The sequence below is a fragment of the Sinohyriopsis cumingii genome, chromosome 7 (assembly GCF_028554795.1).
Source record: "Sinohyriopsis cumingii isolate HCF-2022 chromosome 7, ASM2855479v2, whole genome shotgun sequence".
Taxonomy (NCBI): Eukaryota; Metazoa; Mollusca; class Bivalvia; order Unionida; family Unionidae; genus Sinohyriopsis; species Sinohyriopsis cumingii.
The window spans coordinates 94169152-94195612 of NC_142967.1; the positions used below are offsets into that span (position 1 = coordinate 94169152).

Consider the following 26461-nt stretch of genomic DNA (forward strand, 5'->3'; position numbering starts at 1 on the left):
CAACCCCACTCAGTTTAACTTTAAAATCCAATTGTCCTTGTGTATCTCACTATACTACTTCTATGAGAAGAATTTCAAAGTCTCAGAAGTTAGCACTTGGCAAGCAGACAATAATTAATTTTTAATGATTCTCGGTCATTAATGTTTCCCCTTAATTCGTTGTCATGTAATTTGAATATTTCTTCAGAACAATTACTATCGCATTACTCATCTCTGTGTCTCCAATGACACTGTGAAATTCTTTACTAATAGGGCATTACGATGGGGCTTTGGTATTTATTTCTGAGGCTAGCAGGTGCAATGGATCTGGTCCACTGAGTTCAATCTTTTAACTCTTACAGAGTATATTATGTACTTGATATTTCTCACGTTCGTTATTGAGGGTTGTGAAGATATCCTTACCTGACTATTGTGCCATGACTATAATTGGTAGACAAGAGGTTTACTAAGAACTATCATTGCATAAGATGTAGAGGAAATTTCCAAAACTTTTTTCACAACAACGACCAATCTGTCGCAGGTCAAGTCAGATTGTATATAGTGATGTTTCGTCACCTAATTTTTCATTCCTATTTCAGGACCTGCCTTTGGAATCATTTATAGTAGTGTTCAGTCATAATTTGAGATGATTTTAAAACATTTATTAGAATTACAAGTTGCTCATTTAATTTCTTGGCTATAGCGCTAGTTTGGGATTGTTTAAAACTAGTTCATCAACATCGAAGATTATATCATTATGGCACGTCAGAAAAAAGAGGATTATTGAAATTCAGCTGGAACATTATATATTATTTGACCTATTTTACGCTATTTGCGATTAATTTTGATTTAAATTACAATAAAGTAGGTATCTCGTAAATGTTCACTTTGTAACTTTAAGAAAAAAATTATTTGTTTAACCTAAAAGTCACTAGCAATAATGTATATAGTAGGTTGTTTACATAATATGGTAATCAAATCCAAATATATACAAATTCTATATCCAGTTGTTTGTCTCGTTTTCAGTGGGGGAATTTAAGGAAGCAAGCGCCAGGTACAGACAAAGACCCCACCAAGAGCACAGACCAGGATTAGAAAATCGTAACCTTGAAGCACTCAGTCTTTTTGTAACTGGACTGATATTGCCTGACTCAACTTGCTTTGTTCCAACAAAGCTCACTGACAACATGGCCTGTCCAAATAAAACAGCTTCTTACATTTATAGTGTACCTTTCTCTAACAAATATTGAGGTTCCACATTTTGCACGCACGTGAGTGTTATCGCTTACCAAAATAAAATTAATTCATCGCTTGAAACATAAAAGGAAAGTCATAATTTGACAACATAGAATGTTTCATAATAGAAAATATGTTAACGGGACTAAAATGAAGGGGCAAGAACGAACGTGTTTGTGCCCGTATAACTGTTGACCTCTTCAGCAAAATTTTAATTGCAATGTCTTTTATATGCAACACAAGAGATAAATCTGAACTATTAGTAACAGTCCGTTTGTCATTTCTTAAAATACGCAAATCACATCGAAGGCTCATAAACCGGAGTCCTGCCATATTTGTTCTTGTTTTGGAAATAGGCTCCAACTGTCAATCAAAACGAATGGACACATGGATCAGGGACCTAAAATTTGACCGAAAAGCTCACATTTGTGACATCTTAGTTTTACACGCATTGAGCACTGTTTCCCCTTATCTAGGTGCTGTGATTCAATATTAATTGTCGCAACGGTCTAGATACGCAGACATATTTCACTTCGTTATTCAGATGGGTATTCTCTCACTCCCTACCGATTTTCGGCGGGTTTAAGCAAGCTTTAAATTGTGTATGGGAACGGTTGGGGTGACAATTCGCTTCCTATTCGGGAAACAAATGAGACAGCTATAAATTGGTACCTGACGATGCTATAAGCGGCAGGTAAAATGGCATTCTTGGCAATTAATCCTTACTTTCTCTATTGTCTTAATTTAAACTAAGTAACTTAAAGACGCTAACCCATCAAGTTTAATAAAATAAAATAAAATAATTTGTTTCCGTAGAATACAAAGTCAAAATTCAAAGAAACACTTAAGTATTGTTGATTTGATCCTAAATAATCCTAAACGTTCTATCAGAAGTCCAAAAGTACAGAATTTTCCGAATCAATTCCACAATTTTGAACGTGCTGAATTACAAATTGTCTTGGTATATCACAATATTATAATCCAGAATGCCTTTGAATGAATTCAGGACAATGACAAAGTAGTGTTGTAGTTTAAATAATCAATGAGCATTTTCCAATTCTACTCAAAGTATATATGCATAGAACTATAAGCTCTGGTCATATATTTCCAAAGGCTGATATGAAACAGAAATTAATAATTGTTTAACTACTTTCCTTTACATGCAGTCACCCGATATATATCTCAATCGTTCTGGAGAACTAATGATTTCTAACGGGAATATTCAGGTCAAGGTCAGGCCTTGAACGTATATGTTCGTAAACATCTTATTTAACAATTAAAATTTAAAAAATTCAGATAGAAGTTACATGAGAATAGTTTGATTGGCCGAAGTTCTAACCTCACTCACGGACAAAGTTTGAAGGCACTTTATAAATTAAATCTGCATGACACATAGCAAGAGATGACAAACATCTTTTACAGAAGGAAAACACAGATGATTTTATTACAACAAATTGAAATACATGGATGAAAAAAGAAGAATAAATTTACAGAATGTAAAGTTGCTATTTACGACAATGCAGAAAGTGTTAATATCGTGCTGGAAATACAAAAAGGTTAAGTCACTTTAATAATCATAATGTTTGGGTAACAGATTACAACTATACATCATTAGGATTTAATAATTTATAGATATATGAAGATATCTTGTGAACTGAACGCAAACCTACAAATTTATGTGAGTCAGATATAAATAACATTTAAACCACTATAATGATTACCACTCATGCTTGCAAGAATAACTTCTTATTGAAAGTCCGTTTCGCTGTGGATTTATTGTATGCACTGCTGGTGGGGTTTAGAGGTGATTATAAAGAAGTTTAAAGACATATTAAACATTTGTATAAATGATGCAGATGAATGTTTTAAGCATTCAAAGAATGTGTGCAACATATGATAAAACGAAAGGTTTGGACTGGAACTCACGATAGTATATATCATCAAGGCTGTCAGTAGACGGTGAACAAATTGAAAACAATATGTTATTTGGCCGAGAATGGTTAATGGCGTGAAAGAGCAATGCTCTTGATGTAGATAATGTAGACGTAAACCCACACAGAGCCATCACTGTGGTTCGAACAGTTGAAAACATTGCAGCAGAAATATATATGCTACCGATCTTACTACAAAAAGCCAGCACGCTTTAGGTGATCCAAAACTAATTTACAGACTAAGAATATATGCCCTACTTATTCAACGGAAGGAAACTGCTGCCTAATTAGTTTCATACAGATCAGGGTGGTACGTAAATCATGTAGCATTTTCAAATCGTATAGAATACCTATATACCCTTAGGGAATAGAATGTTTAAAAGGTTTACCAGGACCTTGAATGGTATATTGTCAAATGTGGTGGAGGGTCATTGCGCAGATTAGGTTAAGCAAATAGACATAGTGCAAAGACATACAACAGCAACGTCCATCAGCTACAGGATACACGCATATCTATTTGGAACGTGGCGGAGAACTGAGACTACCAACAGCTAGTGATACTCCAGGCGAACAACCACAATCAACCTCTACTCAAGGAAAATATATTATGGATAGTAGCACAAGTCAGAACGAAGGGCACAAGGCCTTATTAAAATACCAAGGATGAGACTTGATGTGGATGGATTGCTCATAGTTCAGGAGAAGATTCCACAACCTAGGATTTTCGTGAATTGAAGGTGAAGGTAGTAAAGAAATGAAAGTTGTTTACAACAATCATCTTAAGTCTTGTCTGGCAGGTCAAAACAAGCAATAGGGACAGAACAGACAAGAATGGGAATACCCGACACCAGTTTTAAGAGAAAACTAGTCCACATATCTCTTCTGGAGCAAGATGGTGCTGAAAAGGTGTAAGGCGTGGACCAACCTAACACCAGTGTGGAAGGTGGTACTGTTTAGCAATACGATGTAATTACTGATGCTTTGGTGGAAGAGAGTCATTTACAAAGGACTGAACGAGTTAGAAAACCTTTCGGCTGGGTGAAGTGAAATCCAACAGTGAAACAGGTTTAGCCCCTCATTGTTTTGATTTAAATTGTGGAATACCAGAAGATATAGCCCAACCACGGGCCAGTCTTAAGAAGCACCAATTTACCTATATCTGATATATGTGGATATCAAAGGCATTTCTTGTTCATCCAAAATACGGCCGATAGATAAAAATGTATTATTATTCCTATGCTTTGACATAGGCAATATGAAGCATTATAATTGGAAAGGATGTTGTTTCTCTCTTGAATAGTCTGAATTTTGATCAAAGACTCACAAGTGACAGGGATGCTCACATAATTGAGATGATTAAATTTTCTCCTACGAGATACCGAGTTTTCATCATTTGTTCATGAATAGAGCGAATAGTTTGAGATACAATAATGCAAACTCTCGAGGCTTTCCCCAGATTGAGTTTTCGATTCATTTTTAAGAGACATTATCTTAGATTCAAAATTATATGACTTTACTGTGCGGAGGAGTTTCTCTTTTATACACAACATTGAACATCAACCGGTAAGAAGAAACAATTACAGCCTATCTCTTTGCAGTCTCTACTTTATTCATCAGCTGAATATTCGTGTTGCGTTAATGTAGATGTGATCAATTATGCATTCAGGATGGACAGTTTTTCTGGTACAAACTTTAAAAGAACACTTTACGTTGTTCTTTTCAAAATCATTTGCACCTTGTCCTGACGCAAAATGTGGTCTTAACTGTCCAACATATGGTGTTGGGATTGGTCTGAAAGTTCACTCAATTAATTACTTACCTTGTGCCGACAGCTATCTAATGTCCAAGGAAATCGTAGATAAAATGAAAATTTTATTGTGATTATTCTGCTTTCCATTGTGTTTGGTACAACGTTTTAAATGGACTGTGCTCTGTCGGGTAAATAGTGCCAAGATATTGTGTTTTATTAGGCAGAATTAGTTGAGCAAGTTACTGCATATGACATTTTATGGGCTCGTGGATCTGAAAGAGTAAAGAGTAAGAGAAGACTGGCATTAATTATTATTTTCGACGTCTGCACGTTCTTATTTTATTCCAAGTTTTGCACAGTCTACTCCGATTACAGAATTTTGGTGTGTATCAGAGATGCATTATATTTACGGTTTGATTGGGCTAAACACACTATAATGTGTTGTCCAGTGGTTTTAGTTTGTCCCAGAACGAAAGTTATCTTTACTCTGAATTATTCAGAGTGTATGAAATATTGATGGGAACATATTACATCAAAACAGTAATTTACCTCCGAAAAAAGATAAAAGAAGAAAAACAAAATACATCAATGTGATACATTCTCGAACTCAAGAAAAAGATTAAAATAAGGTATGGCAGGCAACTCTTTTGTATATTGTCTAACGTTTTGTTGTCTGTTAGTTTATACAATGGTATGGAAAATATAATGGGAAGATGCATTCGCTATTACAAAAAATGCGTCTTAAAACTTTCATTTTAATAAGTACCACTGCCCAAACTATTTGTGATGTTTATTGCGGTCCAGTCAAATACGGAAATGAGTTTACAGCTAATTATTTTGTTCTCTCGTTGATCCAGTGCTGACTTTTACTTTTTAGCTTAGCCAGTTCAGTGTGGTCCTCGACGTCAAGACTCGAGACATTGTTTGTAATGAGGCTTAATGTAAATCACCAAGTTTTAGTTAACGAATAAATACAGAACTGTCGAAAATGACCAAACGTTATTTAAGTGTTTTGAACAAACACAAACAAGAAATTGTATGCTAGGTTTTCATGTCTTTTACAAGAAATCCTTCTTATTTAGGACTGAGGGACACATGTAACATCAATTCATATATCGATGGTCAGTCCAGTTATTGTGTTGACACGTTATACGTGTTTTCACTCTTAAATTTGCTTCGAATAAGAGAAAAAACTCTTTGATTGAAAGTAAATGAGACCAAAATTAAGACACCCAAAGATGCGTTTAAAACAATGAATATATACGAGAGAAAAATTTCATCTGTCCACTCATGAAGGAATCCAAAAATCCATGTTATTCCTGTCAGAGAGGAAAGCTTAATCAAGATGACGAAATTATTTCTCTCATGTTTGACATTTCTCTCAACAATAGGTATCGATCTGATATGGCAAACCACAACAAGGAACATGAACAAATTAGATATGACCACAAAACCAACTGGTATGGCAAATGTGTAGAGGATCATGGTTCCGCTGGAAATATAACATGTTTCCGGACCATAACCTATTTGCGTCAGATTGGAAATAACTAATGAATTAATAATATTTATTAGAATAAATATGGCTGATACAATTACTACAATAATAAAATAAATCTGAATCATTTTAGAAGATGTTTTTCTCTGTGTTTCGGGTTTACGAAGCCTTAGAAACGTTTTTAGCATGTGAAAGGTACATATATTAAGCCAAAATATGGTTGAAAGCCACAAGAAGTGAAGTGATATTCCTGTAGCTTTGCAAAGCCATCCCGTAAAATCTGATGACATAACAAATACTAGGTACATCACCTGAGCCAAGAACAAATTAATAATAAGAAGCATGTTGTTTTTCCCAGGGATAGTTTGTAGTTTTCGAATGAACAAATATACTAGAAATGTTATCAAAAGACATACTAGTGATATGGACGTGCAGACTATTGAGAGAATAACATCAACCCCAATTGATACTGACTTTGCAGAATTTGTTACGTTGACACTCTGAAATGCCACATATTCATTAATACATACTCTTAATGTTCTTACGTTCAAAGCTGCATTGACGACCATGATAAAATTGGTCATATTGAAATGCAGGTCTAGTTTTGGTAAGTATACCCCATATTCAGTGACGTACCAATTAATTTGCTGCATATCTAGTTCAATCAATGTACAAGGTATTACGTCAGAAAGAGTCAAACTTTCAGATAAAGGAACACAATCAATTCTTTGTTCATTTGGGTGTGGATAGGTGATAATAGTTTTGTTATCAATTGCTCTTTTGTACGTTATTAACATTTGATCCCTTCCACTATTCGCAGCATTCATGGAATTGTTATCATACTGCATATAATCAAAGAATAGATCGAAATTATGAGAAGGATGATCAAACCATGCTTCGTCCATTGTAACTAATCTAGGTAAAAGTATCATCTCCATAGTGTTGTCCAGCAAGAGGGTGATATTCATCTTTGTAATGTGTTGGACCATTTCATAAACGAGATCAAGTCCGTACGGTCCTTTTAACTCAAATTGCCATCTCGAATAGAACATTAAGACATTTGAATCGGCAAGTTCAGAGTAGGCGGTATAATTTCCATGTATAGTGTTGTCGCTATTTAAAAATGTATTGAATGTGTAATTGACTTTCAATGCGATCGCGTGATTGCAGACAGAATAAGCAAATGGCATCCATTCTGGCAGCAAATCACTGAACCAGTTGTCGATGGTTTCAAAGATCTGATCGGATGATAAAAATGGACATCTTTCCAAGGGAAGGAAACCAAGTAAAATCTTCCAAGTAGTCTTCCCGGCTGTGGTCCAAAAACTGACACATTTGCCATCCCTAAGAACTCTTGTGGAAGAGCAGTACAGCTTTCGACACTGTTGCTACAATAATAAAAATAATAATAAGAAGAAGAAGAAGAAGAAAAAGAAGAAGAAGAAAAAGAAGACAATAATCGTAATGAGTAGAAGCATTAGTATTAGCAGTAGAGGTAACATCAGTAGTAGTACTAGTAGATGTGTTTAAATCTGAATAAGAAAGGCATCAACAATCAAGAAAGCACACGCGCAAATCCAAAGATCTGTTTCTGTATCTACATGTAAGTGCAACATGCATTTTTCTGCTTCCCCCTTCATGCAATTAGCATACATAATGTCTTCTGCAAAACTTAATTCCCATTCATTTCTGTTTCTATGAAGCAAATGTCCCTGTCTACAATGTACTGTAATCATCTTGATGTTGATCTGTCAAGTCACGCACCTGCAGCATGTATGGAGCTCACTTCTCAATAAAAAATAAAACTTCTAAGAAGTTTCAATTACTTTCAGTTTGAGGCTACACTCAAATATCGGGATAGCGGCAGCATTTTCATGACAATTTTGCTTTGGTTTCTTGTGTTTCATACTTCTTGCTTTACTGCGGGTATTTTGTGTATGTTTTATGTACTTAGTAATTGATAAAGAATAGCAATTGTACACACATTTGCCAAATGCAAACTTGTGTCAGAAAAGTGAAGAAAAACTTAAAATCATAGAGCTGTGACATAAGACTCAAGGTCGTTATGCTTGGTTAGCAAAGGTTGACACAGAACAATGTGTGTATGTGTGTATATTTGTGAACATTGGCCAAAATAACACGAAAATGTTTGCTTCTCATGCCCCTGTAGCAACGGGATTGTGATTTACGGCACAATTTGCTCTACGGCTGCCCGAGTGAATCCGACTTTCGTTTCAGAAACACTAATAAGAAAAGAAGGTTACAATATTCTGATGAATAAATCTCATGTGGACTAGAACGGTAAATTTATTATTCTTAACCTAGTCTTTGTACCTTTCTATCCTACTCACTCTCAGAAACAGACACACACACACACACACACACACACACACACACAGAAACAGAGCGTCAATAATTTTATTCTATATTAAAGGATCTCTACATCACAAACCTAGCAGATAACTTCCGTAGATTAACCCTATGTCAAAAGATTTCACACAATAACGTTTTTTTTTTTTACCTACTTCTTTTAAAGTATTTTTCGTTTTCCCCATTTTTCCTTAAGAGTAAAATCTAATATTCCCTAAAATGTCCACTATTACTTGCTGCTTGTTTCCTCGACTCTCTATTTATAATCCGTGACGTTTCCTTGTTCACTAAAATAAATATGCACGAACCCCATATCTTTTGGTCAGTTTTCTATCTATCTTGAGCTTCTAATACTCTCTCTCTCTCTCTCTCTCTCATCTTCTGCCTGTCTGTCTGTTTCATGAACGCAAACTTGTTCGCATGAATAGAGGATACAGGAAGAACTGAAATTAATACGGCCCATATTTTGGCGAGAAGTACGAAACTGGCGTATCATACAATGTTAATCATACATTCTTTGTTTCATTCTGTTGAATTTTGATGACAACAATACGTACTAGAGACGCAACGTGGCAGATACGAAGAAAGCTAACAGGACAAATGCTGTCCCAATAATTATTGATTATGACCTGTCCCTATAAGTATTGATTATGAACTTACAGTTTATTTAGTATTACGACACGTTGTAGTTCTCTGATTGAAAATAAAAGTTACAATTAAATAATAAGGCGAATGACTTTGTTAATGATAATATAATGTCGTAGCAATAGTAACAGTAGCAGTAGCAGTGCATGTAGCAATAGTAGTTGTACTAGCAGAATTGTAGTAGTGAACTTAGCAATAGTGGCAGCATTAGTAGTGGGGATGAGGAGATGGAATTGTAATAAAATGATGCTGTTAACACTGATGTTGTACAACGGTCATTTACTGCTTTCACTCTGTCAATACTTATATTTAAATATAGAATAGAATTATGGTCTAAAATTGTTCAATTCATTTCCGTCACCATTCCTTTTAAACATCTTTTATTAGTAGTAGTATTTGTTGTTGCTCTTGATTGTTACTGTTGCAGTTTCTGTTGTTTTTGTGTATGGATTAATTTATGGTTAATGTATGATATATACGAAGGACAAACAAGAATAAAGTGTTAATAAAAAGTACAAACCATATATGGATCAAATATCATTCCTCCACGACATTGCGTAATCTCCTCTGGTTCTTTTTCTTCCTCTCTTTTAAAATTTAAAAGGGAAGTGAACGAAACATCTGGAGGTCTCCGTATCGCTGGGCAGGAAGGATCCTTTATATCAGTGGCGTTATTGCAAAGCATACAAAATACATTTTTAAATTGATTATTAAAAGTAGAACCGTAGGTTGAATGGCACAGTTTTTCTATCTCCTCGTTGTAATGTAACCACTTCCCCGTGTCATTGCAACTGGAGATCATTGGATGACAGATTTCTTGTTTGTATTTTAAGCTAAGTGGTGGCTGAAAATCTATTTTACAATCCATAGATCTAATATTTTCGGCGATTATTGTAACTGTAAACTGCGTGAAAAAGGATTTACATCGTAGAGATACATCCCAATATACCAGGTCTTCGTCTTTGATCATATGACATGAGGCACAAAATGTATTCCTATAAGTGAGTCCGTCTCTGATATTGGTTACAGGTGTCATGTTTGAAAAATCAAGATTGTCCAACATTTTATCATTATAATCAGGCAGTCTTGTGCATCCTGTCCGAATCGCTTCATCACTCCCAAATGGGCAGTCGGAGATGAAATAATAACCGGTGTCTGTTATCCTACTAGCCAGAGGAGGACGAAACAGAGTAGCATACTGGCACTTAACTTTGGTTTCCACTACAATGATGTCTTCCAAATCTGAGATCATATCAGGACAACATTTCCCATTCAGTCTGCACGCATCGTCACATCGACATATTTCACAACAAGAATCATTGGCAGCAAATGAATTTCCAAGCCCCAAGGTAAAGTTGCAGAGGTCATTGTAGGGACAATAATAAAGATAGATTTTGACATTTTGTCTAACATTTGGATCTTTAATGGTATCCAGAAAATTCGAAGTCTCTCGTGTGGTCAGAAAATTTGTTATGTCCTCAAAGGTTAATACTGTTTTGGAGAAAATATTATCCTTATTAGATGAGTAGGAGACCGTAGTTACTTCACTATATTGACTTTCTTCAAATTCAGTATCATTTCTGAAATAGGGTGTTGTCTCCGGTTTGTCGCCCGCGACAATTGCAAAATAAATCAAAACAAGGAGATGCATCATTTGTGGTGAATTCATTTTCATATATTGGCTGTCTGACATGGAAATGATGTCTTGGCTTAATGGCTCTGCTTCGCTTTCACCAAACAGTTTCTGATGTCAGTGAAATAAACTGAAATGATTTAGGAGTGTATATATATATATATATATATATATATATATATATATATATATATATATATATATATATATATATATACTTTATTTTTCAGTTCAGTTGAAAGAGAATCCAATCTTCTGGACATACCTAAACAATAAGGGATCGACAGTAAGGCATCCTAATTTGAGTGTTTAACCGATTCGAATTAAAACTGAATTAATACTACGAAAACCCAGTTTTATTCTCGGCGTTGTATTTTCGTCAAGAAATAATTAGATTCATACCTTCATGCGCATAAAAACACAACAAAATAATTTCTTTCTTGCTGTCAGAAATGTATGCATTACAAATATTTCGAGTAAATTGCAATACTTTCCTCTTGATGTATAGAGCGAAAAGCGGTCGAATGCAATCAAATTTTTCGACACCTTTCTTGTAATTGGCTGGTTTTGAGGAAATGTTTCTACGCACAATATTCAACATTTTTATAGCGATGTCTCTGACAGAAAAAAAACAAAAACTGTGTTCATCCCTTCAGCATAACAAAAGAAAATCCATTCTTTATATTTAAATGTGCGTTCTCATAAATCAGGCTTGAAAAATAAATAAAATGTTATCCTTATTACCAGTGTATTTACAAGGGTGAAATATGTTTTAGAATCATGGCAATATAAATTACTGACCTGCAAATATTCTGTGCATCCTTGTCTTTCGATTTTGTTGCATTTCTTCTGATCTCTTAACGTCTTATTTATGTTATTCATATGAGAACCAAGAACTACAGCATTAACATCGAATAAAAGATTCTTTTTTATGCACGTAAACGATCTCAGTTCAGGAAAATGATACGTTTTCATAAATTAATGACAGTATAATTGTGGTATCAATTTTTCAAATGGTTTTAGTTATCTGATAATAGTCTATATTTCTAAATTATTGTTAATACCCTCTGTAAATAACACTCATGATTTTCTCCTTGGCTTTAATTTTGGATTCCATTTGGATTCCATTAAATTGTTGGGATCTTCAATTGGTTATATAGTCCCAAAGGTTAGCAATAAAAATACACAACAATTGCATTCGTTTGTACACAATAAAATAACCTCTTAAGCGTCGGTATATACTGCTCAGCGCAATTATTGACAACATTTCTATAGCATTACAGCTTTTGTGACACAAATGTCGACTTCGGTATTCATATAATTAGATAGTGCGTGTCCGGATAGAAGAAAAATAAAACTAATGCTTGTTCTTCCAAACCAACACATTTTCGAAAATAAGAGTGGTGTACATTAATTGACTTCTTGACTATGTTAAATTTACAGATGGATAAATCGGAACGTTTAGTTACTTTACAAAAGCCAAAATTTAACACATATTTCGTTCCTAATCTGGAATTTGCGATTAAAACTCCAAAATTTTTGAAAAGTTAATTAACCTACAATTAGTTAAAGAATATAGATACTATATTTATGGAATTTAAAGCGAGATTTATCTTAAGCAGTGTTCATATTTTTACTCCAAAAGAACATTGAGAAATTAATAAAAGTCATTTTTATGCTGAATCCTATGAGGCTTCCATTTTTATCATAATGCAAAAATCAACTAGCTTTTGAAGCATTTATTGCAAAATAAAAAGTGTCAAAATCGGTGTAAATCTTCCACGTTTTTAAATTCAAGCAAGTTGCTCAGCAAATGTTGCGAAAACTAAAGGAAAGAAACTTATATCCATCTTGTAAATTAGATGATATCGTGTTCGTTCTGACATCATATATTCTATACATTGCATATTTTGATACATGTGAACGATTTAGAATTATTCGGCCCTCTTTGATTTTTCCGTTAGTGTTTGGCATTGTGTATTATGATGAATAGATCCGACGTATTTAGCATTGGAACATAAGAGCGGCACAAATATTTTTATCTCAGTACAATGATAAGGAATCGTGCTGATGTAAAATTGCACTCTACCGCTCCGGTGGCCTAGTGGTTAGAGCGTCCGCCTCGGATGCGGGAGGTCGTGGGTTCGATCCCCGGCTGAGTCATACCAAAGACTTACAAAAATGGTGCTAACAGCTGCTTCGCTTGGCGCTCAGCATTAAGAGGTTAGTGTTAGGACTGGTCGGCCTGGTGTCAGGATAATGTGACTGGGTGGGACATCATGCTACATGTCTGCGGCATGATGCCCCAGTGCTAGACATCACTATAAACTGCCACATTGCAGACATCGTAGCGATATGACTGGAAAATTGTTAAAGCTACGTTAAAAATCCAAATCACATCATATCACTTAATGTTGCACTGCACATCAATAGGTTGTCAAATAGGAGATATGTTATTGCATACGAGACATTAACTGTTGACGGTATAAAAATAACTTCAAATGTTCGAAGGTCGATGAACTAATACATGATATTACAGGACTAAATTTCACCAATCCATATCAGTCTGGAAACAGACTAAGGTCAAGAAACCGCTGTCCAGTCTGAAGCAAAACTGACCAATTTAATTACTTTAGTGTAAACACACGTTGGCGAAAGTGGCCCTGATGCCAGTTAAACCAAGATGATTTCAACTTTACGCCCGGACATTTCGCTAGTCATTTTTAAGTCACTTATTATCTTATAAGTTCGCTAGATTTCAATGCAAGTCCAGACCCTTCAAAGTTTCGTCGATGAAATCCAGACATGGTTCTACTTCTTATTTTTCCCTCTGTATCAATAATCTTTCTATGGATTATATACATCTGAAATTTAGAGTATTCTGGACCAAATAAATGGTACTTATGTAATGTATGTGTTATGTACCTGTCATGGTGCTTATATAATGTTTGTGTTATGTACCTGTCATGTTTCTGGACCAAATAAATGGTACTTATGTAATATATGTGTTATGTACCTGTCATGTTTCTGGACCAAATAAATGGTACTTATGTAATGTTTGTGTTATGTACCTGTCATGTTTCTGGACCAAATAAATGGTACTTATGTAATGTTTGTGTCATGTACCTGTCATGTTTCTGGACCAGATAAATGGTACTTATGTAATGTTTGTGTTATGTACCTGTCATGGTACTTATGTAATGTATGTGTTATGTACCTGTCATGGTACTTATGTAATGTATGTGTTATGTACCTGTCATGGTTGCCAGTAGTTGACATAGGAGTATAACAGCTTAAAATTGTAACGGCTTCAATCTAAAAGTTTTTCAGTATGTTTTTTAAAGTCCGAACCTCATTTTCTTCATAAACTTTTTACTAAAGATAATCGTAAACGTTATGTAATGATTAATGACAGCTATATTAAGGTGAATGATTAATTATAGCTATATTAAGGTGAATGATTAATTATAGCTATATTAAGGTGAAGATATGTTAGTCTGAACTGACAAGCAGTGTGTGTGTGTGTGTGTGTGTGTGTGTTTGTGTGTGTGTGTGTGTGTGTGTGTGTGTGTGTAATTTAGATTTTTTACGTAGCTTTAACAATATTCATATCGCTACGATATCTGCAGTGTGACAGTTTGTAGCACTGTCCAGCACTGGGGTATCATGCAGCAGACGTGCAGCATGTCCCATTTATTCATATTATCATGACACTAGGCCGACCAGTCCTAACACCAATCTCTTAATGCTGATCGCCAAGCGAGGCAGCTGTTAGTCCATTTTTATGTATTTGGTTTGATTCGGCGGGGATCGAACCCGCAACCTCCCGCATCCGAGGCGGAATCTCTAACCATTAGACTTTCGGAGCGGTCGATATAGAAACTTGGTCGGTGTCTAATAGATCTGTCTAAAAAGTTAAAATGCAAAATCAGATTATATTCTTAAAATAGTTATTAATATTAATTTATATTATTTATTGGTTATATCATTGCATAAATTGTAGTTGAAATCTAGCGGAGAAAGAAAATCAATACATCAAGCACACATACGTTTCTAAACACATTTCAAGGAGATAATGCTATATGACGTCCAAAATTTCAGCAACTGGTGGAAAATTCCTCACAAGATTTAATTCTCAAGATATCAGATTCTTCTGAACTCATCTAACAAACTACTAGGTCACTAAATAAGATGATCAGAACGTAAATATGGTACACGGGAAAGAACATAAATAATAATACCTGTTAAAACATACATTAAAATGAAATGTGGTCAAGTAAGGTCGGCACTGAAATAAATCTTATGGATATTTAAATGGCTTTCATTTAAAATGGAATATATGAAATAAAATAGTATGGCTCCGCACGCCGCCGAGCGGTTGCTACACCACTGGATATCAGCATAAATCTGACTGTTCTTTTATATTATAAAAAATACGAATTTTATTTATTTGACAAACAAGAAGAGTTGTGTAGTGAAATGACTCTGATATCAGTCAGATATTTCGGACAATACTTCTACAAAAGGAATTAGACCCAAATATTAAAACTGTGGCTAATGTAAACTGTTATACGAAGTCATGAAATAAAAAAGAAAGGATCAGATTCTGTCTTCATAGAAATCGATTCACGGGGTAAAATGCAGAACTTATGAAAAGAAAACGATATGTAGTCTGATATCAACATGCTCAAATGAAAATTTGTTAAACGATTCAGGAAAGTTATTTTCAAATTTTGTATGATATTTTTTAAAGGTATAGGCACAGAAAGGAAATGTACTTGATACATATCTACAGAATATAAATTTTCTTTTATTATATAATTGTATGAAAAGTGACAAGGTGTTTCGTAATAGAGCTAAATATGGCTGCCGCTAGCGTATTCAATTAAAAGCACACATTGGTTCTTAAGCATGCTGTGATGAGGGTAAAATAAAGCGATGATGATGACGACTACGATGACTGTGACGCAGACGGCGATAGGATGAACAAACACGGATGTTGTCAAAGTCGATAACGACATTGTTATAATCATCATCGTCATCATCATCATAATTGCATGGTAGGTATTATTTTTCCATAAGTACATTTTTCACCAGAAGCTTGTTTTATTCCCCATGTCTTCACTGTTTGAATGCAAGGTAATTTTTTTTCTTCTTTATCATTAGCTTACACATTTGTATATTTTAAAATTATATGCGACATTTTGCAATAGTTTCTGTGCACGTCTCATGTCGTGTGATCTCGTAAAACGTCTGGCTGAGTCTGGGTTTCAGTTTGCGATTTTGTGCCAGCCAACGACAATGAGAAAAGGTTAAGAACGATATATCTGACTGACTCCCTGTTAAAAAATCAAATCTCAAACCACGTCCAGAGATTTATGATTTCTAAGCCAGTTTAAAAAGGGAGTTGCCAAACCCAGATTAAAATGATTTCGTTTCTTTCACAAATGATCATGCACAGTCTTTAAACAATGCAAATTAGGATGTTTTGTACTTTATGTTACTGATCCAAAGATAACCTCAATGAAATTTGTCAAAAAATAAGAAAACATTTTGAAATCATTTAAGCTCTATGCAAATTTTAAATGTTTTCATGGATCTCTGCGTTGTTTTTAATCATCTTGTGTTAGATTCAGCCAGCATTTATTTTCGATTTCAGTGTTTCAAAATTAATTAATTTGGGAATTCAACGCAACAGTTAAAGAAGCATTTGAAATGTTTATTGATCCTTTCCAAATTGTGACTTGACCTTTGGTTTCTGAAACTTAAAATAAGGCTCAATACTTTTTTTTATACCTGATGGATATTGGAAAAGACTACATTATGCGATAAGTGTGGTTATTTAAAATCATGACAAAATATAAACTTCTGAAATTCAATACGTATACAAAATCACATGCGTGTTTTCGTCAGAGTCATCGGAAGAAGAAGAAAAAAAAATTAGTTTGAAATGGCACGGGGATAGGCCGAAGACATCAGGCCGACTTAGTTTCATCTGACATGTAAAAGACTTTGATGGTTGTTTTGTTTGTTTGTTTGTTTGTTTGTTTTTGTTTTTGTTTTTGCTACGAACGCTATTTTGCATTTATTGTATACTATCTTTTTAATGTTTCCTAAATATTTTAGCTTCATAGTGTGAGTGGAATTAAAAATAAAGTGTAACGCTAGAGAATACATTTAATAGTTTCAATGGGAATTATTGATCAAAAATCTAAATGGAATGCTAGAACTACCATGGAAGATTAAATATGTAATAAAAGTGAAAATCCTTTGAGAGACAAACGATCGGGCAAAGTCAATATATTTGCCATTCAGCAATATCCCATGACAATTATTTTTTTTTATGTATTTTATATTCTGGTAATGCATGATGTTTTCAGGTTTTTCTGCTATTCACATATTTAGGGAATTAGTGCGTCCAAAGGGAGTCAAAACGAATTAGATTGCGTTTATGATTAATGGAAAGTACTAAATAATGCAAAATAGCATGAATGATTGTATAGAAAGAAGAGAAATGAATCGAGGAAAAAGGCTTTTGGGAACACCAAAACATAGATCAACTTTGCTGGAATGTTTTACCTTTACGCATGAATGTAGATTTTATTTATTTAACTCTCTCTCTCTCTCTCTCTCTCTCTCTCTCTCTCTCTCTCTCTCTCTCTTTGCGTTCAGATGAGATACAAGTTAGGACAGAACAACGGATTCTAAATATTTTAAACCGTTGGAAGTGGTGTACATTTGTTTCTTGATATTAATTTGGCTGTGATTTCGAGGAACCTTTTGCAGCTGGAACTTTCAGTGATCTTAGTTCAGTAATTTGATGATGTTGCTGCATGAAATATGTTTGCAACGTTCTTTTTAGCAGCTTAGATCTGCTTGCAGATAATGAGGCTGACAATAAGCCCCGTCCTCTCAGCCTTACGGCGTTCTCTTTTACTAGTGCGAATCTGGACCCTCACATTGATATACCACGGATAACAGTTTTCAGTATGCACTCTACACGTGGTTGCTGGGGGCATGTTTATCAAGATATAAACACTTGTCAGGTGGTACTGCCGTTGGATGTAACCAAGATAGTAGGTTTACTTGGGTGTTATGCATTATTTGGGTTGTATTTAACTTAATTAGGTTTCTCTTATTAGTACATAGGGATGGAGGATTAGGGACTAATGCGTTGAAATGGCATCTGATGCAGAGGTGATCTGATGCAAGTTGGAGGGACACCAACAAAGACTGTAGAATATTACCATCACGTCTATGAATAATCCAGCCTAAAATATGACATTATTTATGGATGTGTTTGCTCATTGTCTGAGATGAAAATGTGAATAGAACTGTGTATGGGTTTCTAATAGTTCTATTATGCAAACAAGATAATTAATAAACACACTCCAACAGAACAACCAATGCCTGATGGTATCTCTCCGGCAGAAGCCTTCTGTCAACAAACATATATATATATAATGAAAAGCGGCTTGAACATCCAGAGCAGCTGCTTCAAGCAAGCAGGGGTCAGTTTTTATATACAAATTTAATAGCGCAATCAGCGACCTAGTATAAAAAAATCATAAAATATCAAATACACAAGTGAGGTCAAAAGGTCTATATTTTTAGATACCTATATTAAAACAAAGCATAACAATATTATTCATTTGACTAGAGACGTCGATGGCAGTTCACAAGAAGTTTATGCACCCCAAATGCCATTTTTGACAGCATGTGGTGCTCACAGTGCAAACGCAAGCCCTTTTCCTGGATGAAAATTTTGAAAAACATTGTCTACTAAATAACTTGATGCAATTCAGAATAGTTGTCATCCAAGCCGTTTTTGAGATATTCTACTTGCCTTGAACCCACGTGTCTACTGCTATGGGAGGCTAGCTCTTCTTCCTAGCCGACTATTAGCATTTCACTATCAACTTACTACAAAGCAACTATGGAAGGTGTACATGCCTGACATCACTTTCAAGAAAAACACAAGCCCGAAACACCTTGTTCACAAATATAGTCATGTTTATTGCTTGATGACTATCGTAAACACGATCGCTTGTGAAAATTTGGAGTATTTACCTTTGCTAAACGCTAATTTTATTACATAGCTAATGATACAGAAAATAAGATATCAATATAATAATCCATAGACTGATGTGCATTTTCACTAAACTATATCACCTAGTAATAGACATTACGTAGAAATGATTGGAAAAAAAGTGCACTCTGGTTAATTGCCCATACAATAAGAGCTGAATGGATATTGATAAATTCAGTAGATTTACACATCTGGAAGATCACAGTATCATCTTAACATGTCAACTACAATAGCATTTTGTATTTCTTGCCTATAATATGATGATTGGTTTTTCCAACAAAAGGACGCGAATTGTCAAAGATTTCCAAAGGTATCGTATACTTTATGTTGACTATGTTCTTTTCTTTCTGATGATTGTTGTTGCAAGTACAATGCTTGTATAAAAATGTTTCGTTTTCTTATTTGTAACAGGAGGCGCAATTAAGGCGTATGACTTTTAAAATATCCCATAATATTTAGCGCTGCGATATTCTTATGTAAAAAGTGACGTCTTTGACATTATAATGTCATGATGATCTCATTTTGAGCTGCACTGTAACCGTTTATTTAATAAAAGTGTGCTATTTTAAGTAGTGTTACTGACTGAAATGATTTTCTGTATTAAAAAAACACAACGAGGTACATTTATTTATGGTAAATATCAGGTTTCTGTTGCTAATCATCACGTAAATGTATTTTATCTGAAAATGCATGTTTCTTTTTTTGCAAGCAAATTATCATCTTAATGGAACGAAATATTAATTTGAAGGAACGAAGTAAAACATTTTACCTTGTGTCCTCTCTGGGGCTCCATACTTCAATACCCCCAAACCTCTGCGACAGCTTATTCTTTCCTCTAAACCATACACGTCTTTGATCATTTTGAAACAGTTCTCTCCATTCTGCTAAGTTTCGATTTTCTGAATCTTGGCATCCGTCCGTCTACGAGAGACGATGGCATAGCTCCAAAGTACACTTTTGCTTATCCTTCTTTTTAGCTCTCTTTTCAGCTTGCTTTATTCTTCTCTTTTCCTCTGCGTTTTGAACTCCCTGCCTGACAGCTAGAGGCCAGCTGGAACGGTTGTCTGCACAGCTCTCCCAGTCGTTGACATTGATGTTTGCTGTCTTCATATCCTTCTTGCAAACATCTTTGTAGCGCAGATGTGGTCGTCCAGTTGGTCGTGCACCTTCTGCTAACTCCCCATATAACAGGTCCTTGGGAATGCGACCTGGGTCCATTCTCTTGACATGGCCGAGCCAGCGAAGGCGCCTCTCGCTGAGTATGGAGAACATGCTGTTCATGTTGGCGCGTTCTAGAACCTCTGTGTTGGGTACTTTGTCCTGCCACTGGATGTGCAGAATGCGCCGCAGACATCTCAGGTGGAAGCTGTTGAGTTTCCTCTCGTGTCTTGCATAGGTGGTCCATGTTTCGCTGCTGTAGAGAAGTGAGCTGAGCACGCACGCTTGGTAGACACGCAGTTTGGTCTTCTCTGTGAGGTTGGGGTTGTTCCAGACCCTCTGGTTAAGTCTGGCCATCACTGCTGCTGCCTTGGCAATCCTGCCGCCCACCTCAGAATCAATGGAGAGTGAGCTGGAGATGTTAGACCCGAGGTATGTGAAGTTCTCGACAACTTCCAAATTGTACCCATCGATGGAGACAGAGGGAGGGGAGTCTGTGTCCTGTGCCATGACATTTGTTTTCTTCAAACTGATGGTCAGTCCAAATTCCTTACATGCATGGGAGAGGCAGCATACCAGCTGCTGAAGTCCATCTTCCGTGTGTGATGTCAAGGCTGCATCGTCGGCAAAGAGCAATTCACGGATGAGTACCTCTGTGACTTTAGTCTTAGCACGGAGACGGGCGATGTTGAACAGCTTGCCGTCAGCCCTGGTATGGATTTACACTCCCTCGCTGCAGTCCTTGAATGCGTACTGGAGAAGCATGGAGAAGAAGATGGCAAAGAGCGTCGGTGCAAGGACACAGCCTTGTTTGACTCCGCTAACGACTGCGAATGCTTCAGATGTTGCGCCATTGAAGCACACTGTGCTGTGCATGTTCTCGTGGAACGACATAATGACAGCAAGCAGACGTGGGGGGCAGCCAATCTTCTGCAGAAGTCTGAAGAGTCCACTCCGACTAACCATGTCAAACGCCTTCGTCAGGTCTATGAAGGCAACGTAGAGGGGCATCCGCTGCTCGCGACACTTCTCCTGCAGCTGACGTAGTGAGAAGATCATGTCTACAGTTGACCTGCCGGCTCGAAATCCACACTGGGATTCTGGGTAGACGCGGGAGGCTAGGATCTGCAAGCGTGCCAAGGCAACACGGGCGAAGGCCTTTCCGACGATGCTGAGGAGGGAGATGCCCCGATAGTTGTTGCAGTCGCTACGGTCTCCTTTGTTTTTGTACAAAGTGACGATGTTGGCATCACGCATGTCCTGTGGGATGTATCTCTGTTCCCAGCAAAGGCAGAGGAGTGTGTGTAGTGGAGCAGTGCTGGTTTTCCGCTCTTGAGGACTTCAGGTGGAATGCCGTCGCTTCCGGGAGCCTTCCCACAGGCAAGGCAATCGATGGCTTTTCCGAGCTCTTCCAGGGTGGGCTGTGTGTCTAGCTCCTCCATGACAGGCAGGTCTGGAATGGCATCCAGGGCAGTTCCAGTGACATTGTTTTGGGTTGCATATAGCTCGAGATAGTGCTCAACCCATCGCTGCAGTTGTTTCACCTGGTCTGTGATGACTTTGCCCGTCTTGGACTTGAGGGGGGCGGTCTTGTAGCTGGGGGGGCCTGTCGCTTGTTTGATACCCTCATACATTCCTCTTGTATCCCCGGTGTCAGCAGCTGTCTGTATACTGTTGCAAAGGTTCAGCCAGTAGGTGTTGGCACAGCGGCGGACGGTCTTCTGGGCGTTATTCCTTGCAATCCTGAGGGCTTGTAGTGTTCTGGGGCTAGGTGCAGCCTTGTATGCCAGGAGGGCTTTCCTCTTTGCCTCAGTCACGGGCTCCATCTCCTCCCAGTTTGCCTCATACCAGTCGACATTCTTTCGCTCCCTCTTCCCGTAAACTGTGATGGCTGAATTGTACACAGAGTCACGGATATGGGACCACTTGGAATCAATGGTGTCATCAGGTGTCACTTTGGTGAGGGCTTCCTTCAGTTTGCTGATGAACTGCTGTGTTTTCTCTGGGTTGCTTGCACAGCAGGTGTTGATACGTGGGTGACCCTTCTTCTTGGCGTGGTGCAGCTTCTTGGGTAATATTCGCACCTTGCTGGCCACGAGGGAATGGTCCGTGTCACAATCGGCAATGTGGTAGCTGCGGGTAAGGAGGACACTGGCCAGTTCTGCACGCCTGGTGATGACGAGGTCTAGCTGGTGCCAGTGGCGTGAAAGGTTTGTGTCTCCACGGGTAGATGGGACTCGTAAACCTTGGATGGCAGCTCATCTAGGAGAAGGAAAACTCCGATTCCAAACCTCTGCTGCCTTGTGGCTATACCCACTCATGGGAAAGGCTAAGGGAGTAAACCCCGACAGAAAATCCGGAGATGGAGTCCCTAAGGCGGTATGACATTGACTTCAACGTCATTCCGGCAACTCCTGCGACGCCGTTGGTGCCAAGCTGTATCGGCATTCGTCGTTCCCTTGGGCACACCAACTGCGTGGAGAGGGGGGATCTGCTGCATGGGCAACAGCTGATTCTCCATACCACCCTGCCCAGGCTTCATAGCTCCACTGGAGAGGACACTCCAGCGTCGTCGTAAGGCGTCGGCACAACACGAGAAGTAGCAGTTTACCGGTTCTAAGTCAAAGCTCGATTGGCGTAGAGCTTGGCGCCAGGGGTTACTTCTGACGGTGGGAGAGATCATCAGGTCTCACTGGACAGCTACCGCCCGCCTCAAGCTGGGCAGCCCCCAGTCAGTAAGGTGCTGCCCGCCATGGCCTGCCTGCTTCACTGGGTGCGTGGAGCTTAGAGAACCATCTCGACATGTGGGCCACAAAACTCTGCACCAGGAAAGACTAAAAGAAGAAATAAAAAGACTCCAACTCTTCAATTTGTAACCTGGAACATCAGGACCATGTGTCCTGGATTGACCACTGACCTACAGCAGATCGACGATGCACGGAAGACTGCTGTCATTGACAGAGAACTCTCCCGACTGAACATCGACATTGCCTGCCTCCAGGAGACCCGACTGGCTGACAGCGGCACTATCAGGGAAGCCAATTACACATTCTTTTGGCAGGGGAAGCCCTTGGACGAACCTAGGCAGCATGGTGTAGGCTTTGCCGTCAAGAACACGCTAATCGCCTTCATTGAACCTCCATCATCAGGTACTGAGAGAATCCTTGCCCTCCGGCTGTCAACATCCTTAGGCCCGGTCAACATCTTCAGTGTGTACGCTCCAACCCTCTACTCCACCTACGAGGAGAAAGACAAGTTTTATGAGGCTCTGGATCAGGCAATATCCAGTATCCCCAACAATGAAAGCCTTTACTTACTAGGAGACTTCAATGCTAGAGTGGGAGCTGACCATGAGGCCTGGTCCACCTGTCTCGGCTTTTACGGAAGGGGCAAGATCAATGAGAATGGTCAGCGACTGCTGAAGATGTGCTGCTCCCACAGCCTATGTGTGACAAACACTTTCTTCAAATGCAAGGAGATTTTCTGAATACCTTTGAAGAAAAGCACGCGCAGAGAGCTGTTTTGTCCGATCTTTATTATTTCCACAAAAAAAATGTCAACAAAGTTTCCTTGGAACTTAGGAATTTGTTGGCTGCTAGTAATTCTTGTCGTGATACATGTCAATGCAATGATGCATGGAGAAAGGGAAATCATGTTTTCTCTGATATCATTACAAACTGTAAAGGACCGCTCCGGTGGCCTGGTGGTTAGAATGTTCGCCTCGTATGCGGGAGGTCGCATTTTCGAACATGCTACATGTCTGCGGCATGGTACCCCAATGCTAGACATCACCATAAACTGCCACACTGCAGACATCGTAGAGATAGGGCTGAACATTTGTTAAACCTACGTCAGAAATCCAAGTTACACATATTCACACACACAAATTTTAAAGACTTTGGTGCAATGGAAGTCCAACTTGTGTCGGTCATTATTTATTTGCCGATGCCCACCGGCGAGTGATTATGTTCCTACGACGATGAGTAAAAGGTAAATAATTATAATGAAAGCATTTTGGATACCTTTAATTCCTTGACCTTTTATATCATGACAGATATTTGAAGAAGACAAAATTGTAAGAATAAAATGCTATATCCACTCCCATTTGACCTATGATCAAAAGGACAATCATATCAATGAGGCATATTCCATTTTACACATATTTCATCCAAAAAGAAATTCTCGGAACAACAAAAATGCTACAGACTATGAAATACAAACAAAAGAGCAGTCTGTCGTCGGTTTCCTTTTCAACTAAATGGAGAACCTGTTGCATTATGACAAAAATCATGTACGGACTGTATCATTCATTGTACGGATCCATCTTTGATTATAAATAGCAGAGTTAAATTTGCAAGGTTTGTCCTAAACTTTCCATTGCACTGAACGATTTTGATGCAGTGACTCTAAACTCTCAGGATGTTTTCGTTAATGTCCTCCAAAATATTCAAATGGAGACAAGTGAAAGGACAAACCTGCAAGCATTGCACAATGTCAGAGATAAATATTTTACCCAAACATTGTTTGTGCTTATGACAGTTGTTATTTATTAAGTCCCATTCATGTTGCACTTTTTGTTCCAGCTGCAGCGTTACTACTAGCATTACTACTGTGATGATGACGACGACTAACATTAGTACAACTTTACTTGATGCATTCGGATAGCTACTGCTACTTTTTGGCTTCTTATATTAATGCAGTTACTTCTACTAATATTCCATTGATATAATTATGCAACAATACGTCCACTTTTTATTTTAAACAAAGTGGAACATGTTTTAGTCCGTTCAAACGGTTGAATGATTTTTAGAATGTTGTGAAATTTTGCTGTTTTAATGGTTTACATTGCTATAGGGATTTAATATGTATTGTTTTTCTAAAACTGTTTTATTGAATCATTATAAATTGAGATTACAAAAATTATTAGATTTTTTAAATGTACAAGCGAATTTTGCAAAATGGATTCCTTTCTGTTTATCAGCATGATAATTTATCCCTTTCTCGTATTGTGCTATTTTACTCTACTTATGTACACTCGTATTCCCCTGAATGTATCTAAAGCGACACTTTGTTCCTGTTAATTTGTAAAATGCAATGAATTCTCTCATTGTATCCTTCGTGTTCTTTGTTTTAACATCAGATGAACACTGAGGTCATATTCAATGAAAATATCTATGCATACCCTAACCAATTACCAGTTCGTTACAATCGGAAGGCGAGCGATCCGACTTGTGTCCAACCCATCAGACTACTGGACATCTATATGTACACACATATAAGATTTATATATAAACATTTACCTGTGGCGCAAATTAGGTTGATGGTGTAAATCAATCTGCATCTGCGGAGTTGGTGATATAAATTGATGTAATCAGGGTATGTAACTCTTAAAAGCACGATTAACACACTGAAGATTTGTCTCCTTTGCAACTGCTAGTCTAGCAGCTTTTAGGTAGTGATCTTTAGCAAGTTTGCCAGCTCAAGTCATTACAGTTTGTGCATTAGATCTAACAAGTCTAAAACGTTTTAGAGTAATATGCGTATTATAATGATTTTTTCATGGAACGTTTGTTAAAGACAAAATGGGGCGATCCCCATATAATTTGCTATTACTCTACACTGTATATTCTAATTCGTTCTAAATTAGCAATGTGTACTAATTCCATTGAAAGAGAGGGTATCTTTTATTCAATAGCTCTAGATGAGAAGAACCGCGATGTTACAGTAGTGAGCATGGCGGACTCACAAATAGTTGATTGCTGGTTCAATCCGCTCCAGAGCACACTCGGGACAATAATTACACACTTGTCAAACACAACGAGAATATATAAACTATATTTAAAAATTGGAGACATAAACAATCCTGGACTGGTTTTTTAGTATAGTTTATATGGAAAAGCTTGCAAAGTTTATAACTTATTGTTGATATTAAGGGCACAATGAAACAATGAAAATATCAATCTCATTTTCAAATGCTAACATATATTTATCATCATAACAGGCGATATAAAATTCTTTGGATTTGAGATTGCTAACAGACAAATTTTAAAGCAATCGATGCAACATATTTACAAGGGAATTTTCGTACATTCCCTAATGGTTCACTAATTGGCATTCCATTTCATGCTTTGAGTAAAAGTGTAACTCAATCAACATTATCAATTGTTTTATGTCG

General features: G+C 37.2%; 1 protein-coding gene across 1 annotated transcript; it reads right to left on the minus strand.

Moving 5' to 3' along the window:
- Positions 1-6027: 6027 nt before the first annotated feature.
- On the minus strand, positions 6028-7359 carry LOC149795744 (latrophilin-like protein LAT-2). The gene has a single exon (XM_089963844.1). It carries the CDS (start codon positions 7357-7359, stop codon positions 6028-6030), a length of 1332 nt encoding a protein of 443 aa, XP_089819970.1.
- Positions 7360-26461: the final 19102 nt, after the last annotated feature.

Coding starts and splice junctions, on each gene's coding strand:
- LOC149795744 (XM_089963844.1), bottom strand. CDS start 7,359: ATGAATATCACCCTCTTGCTGGACAACACTATGGAGATGATACTTTTA.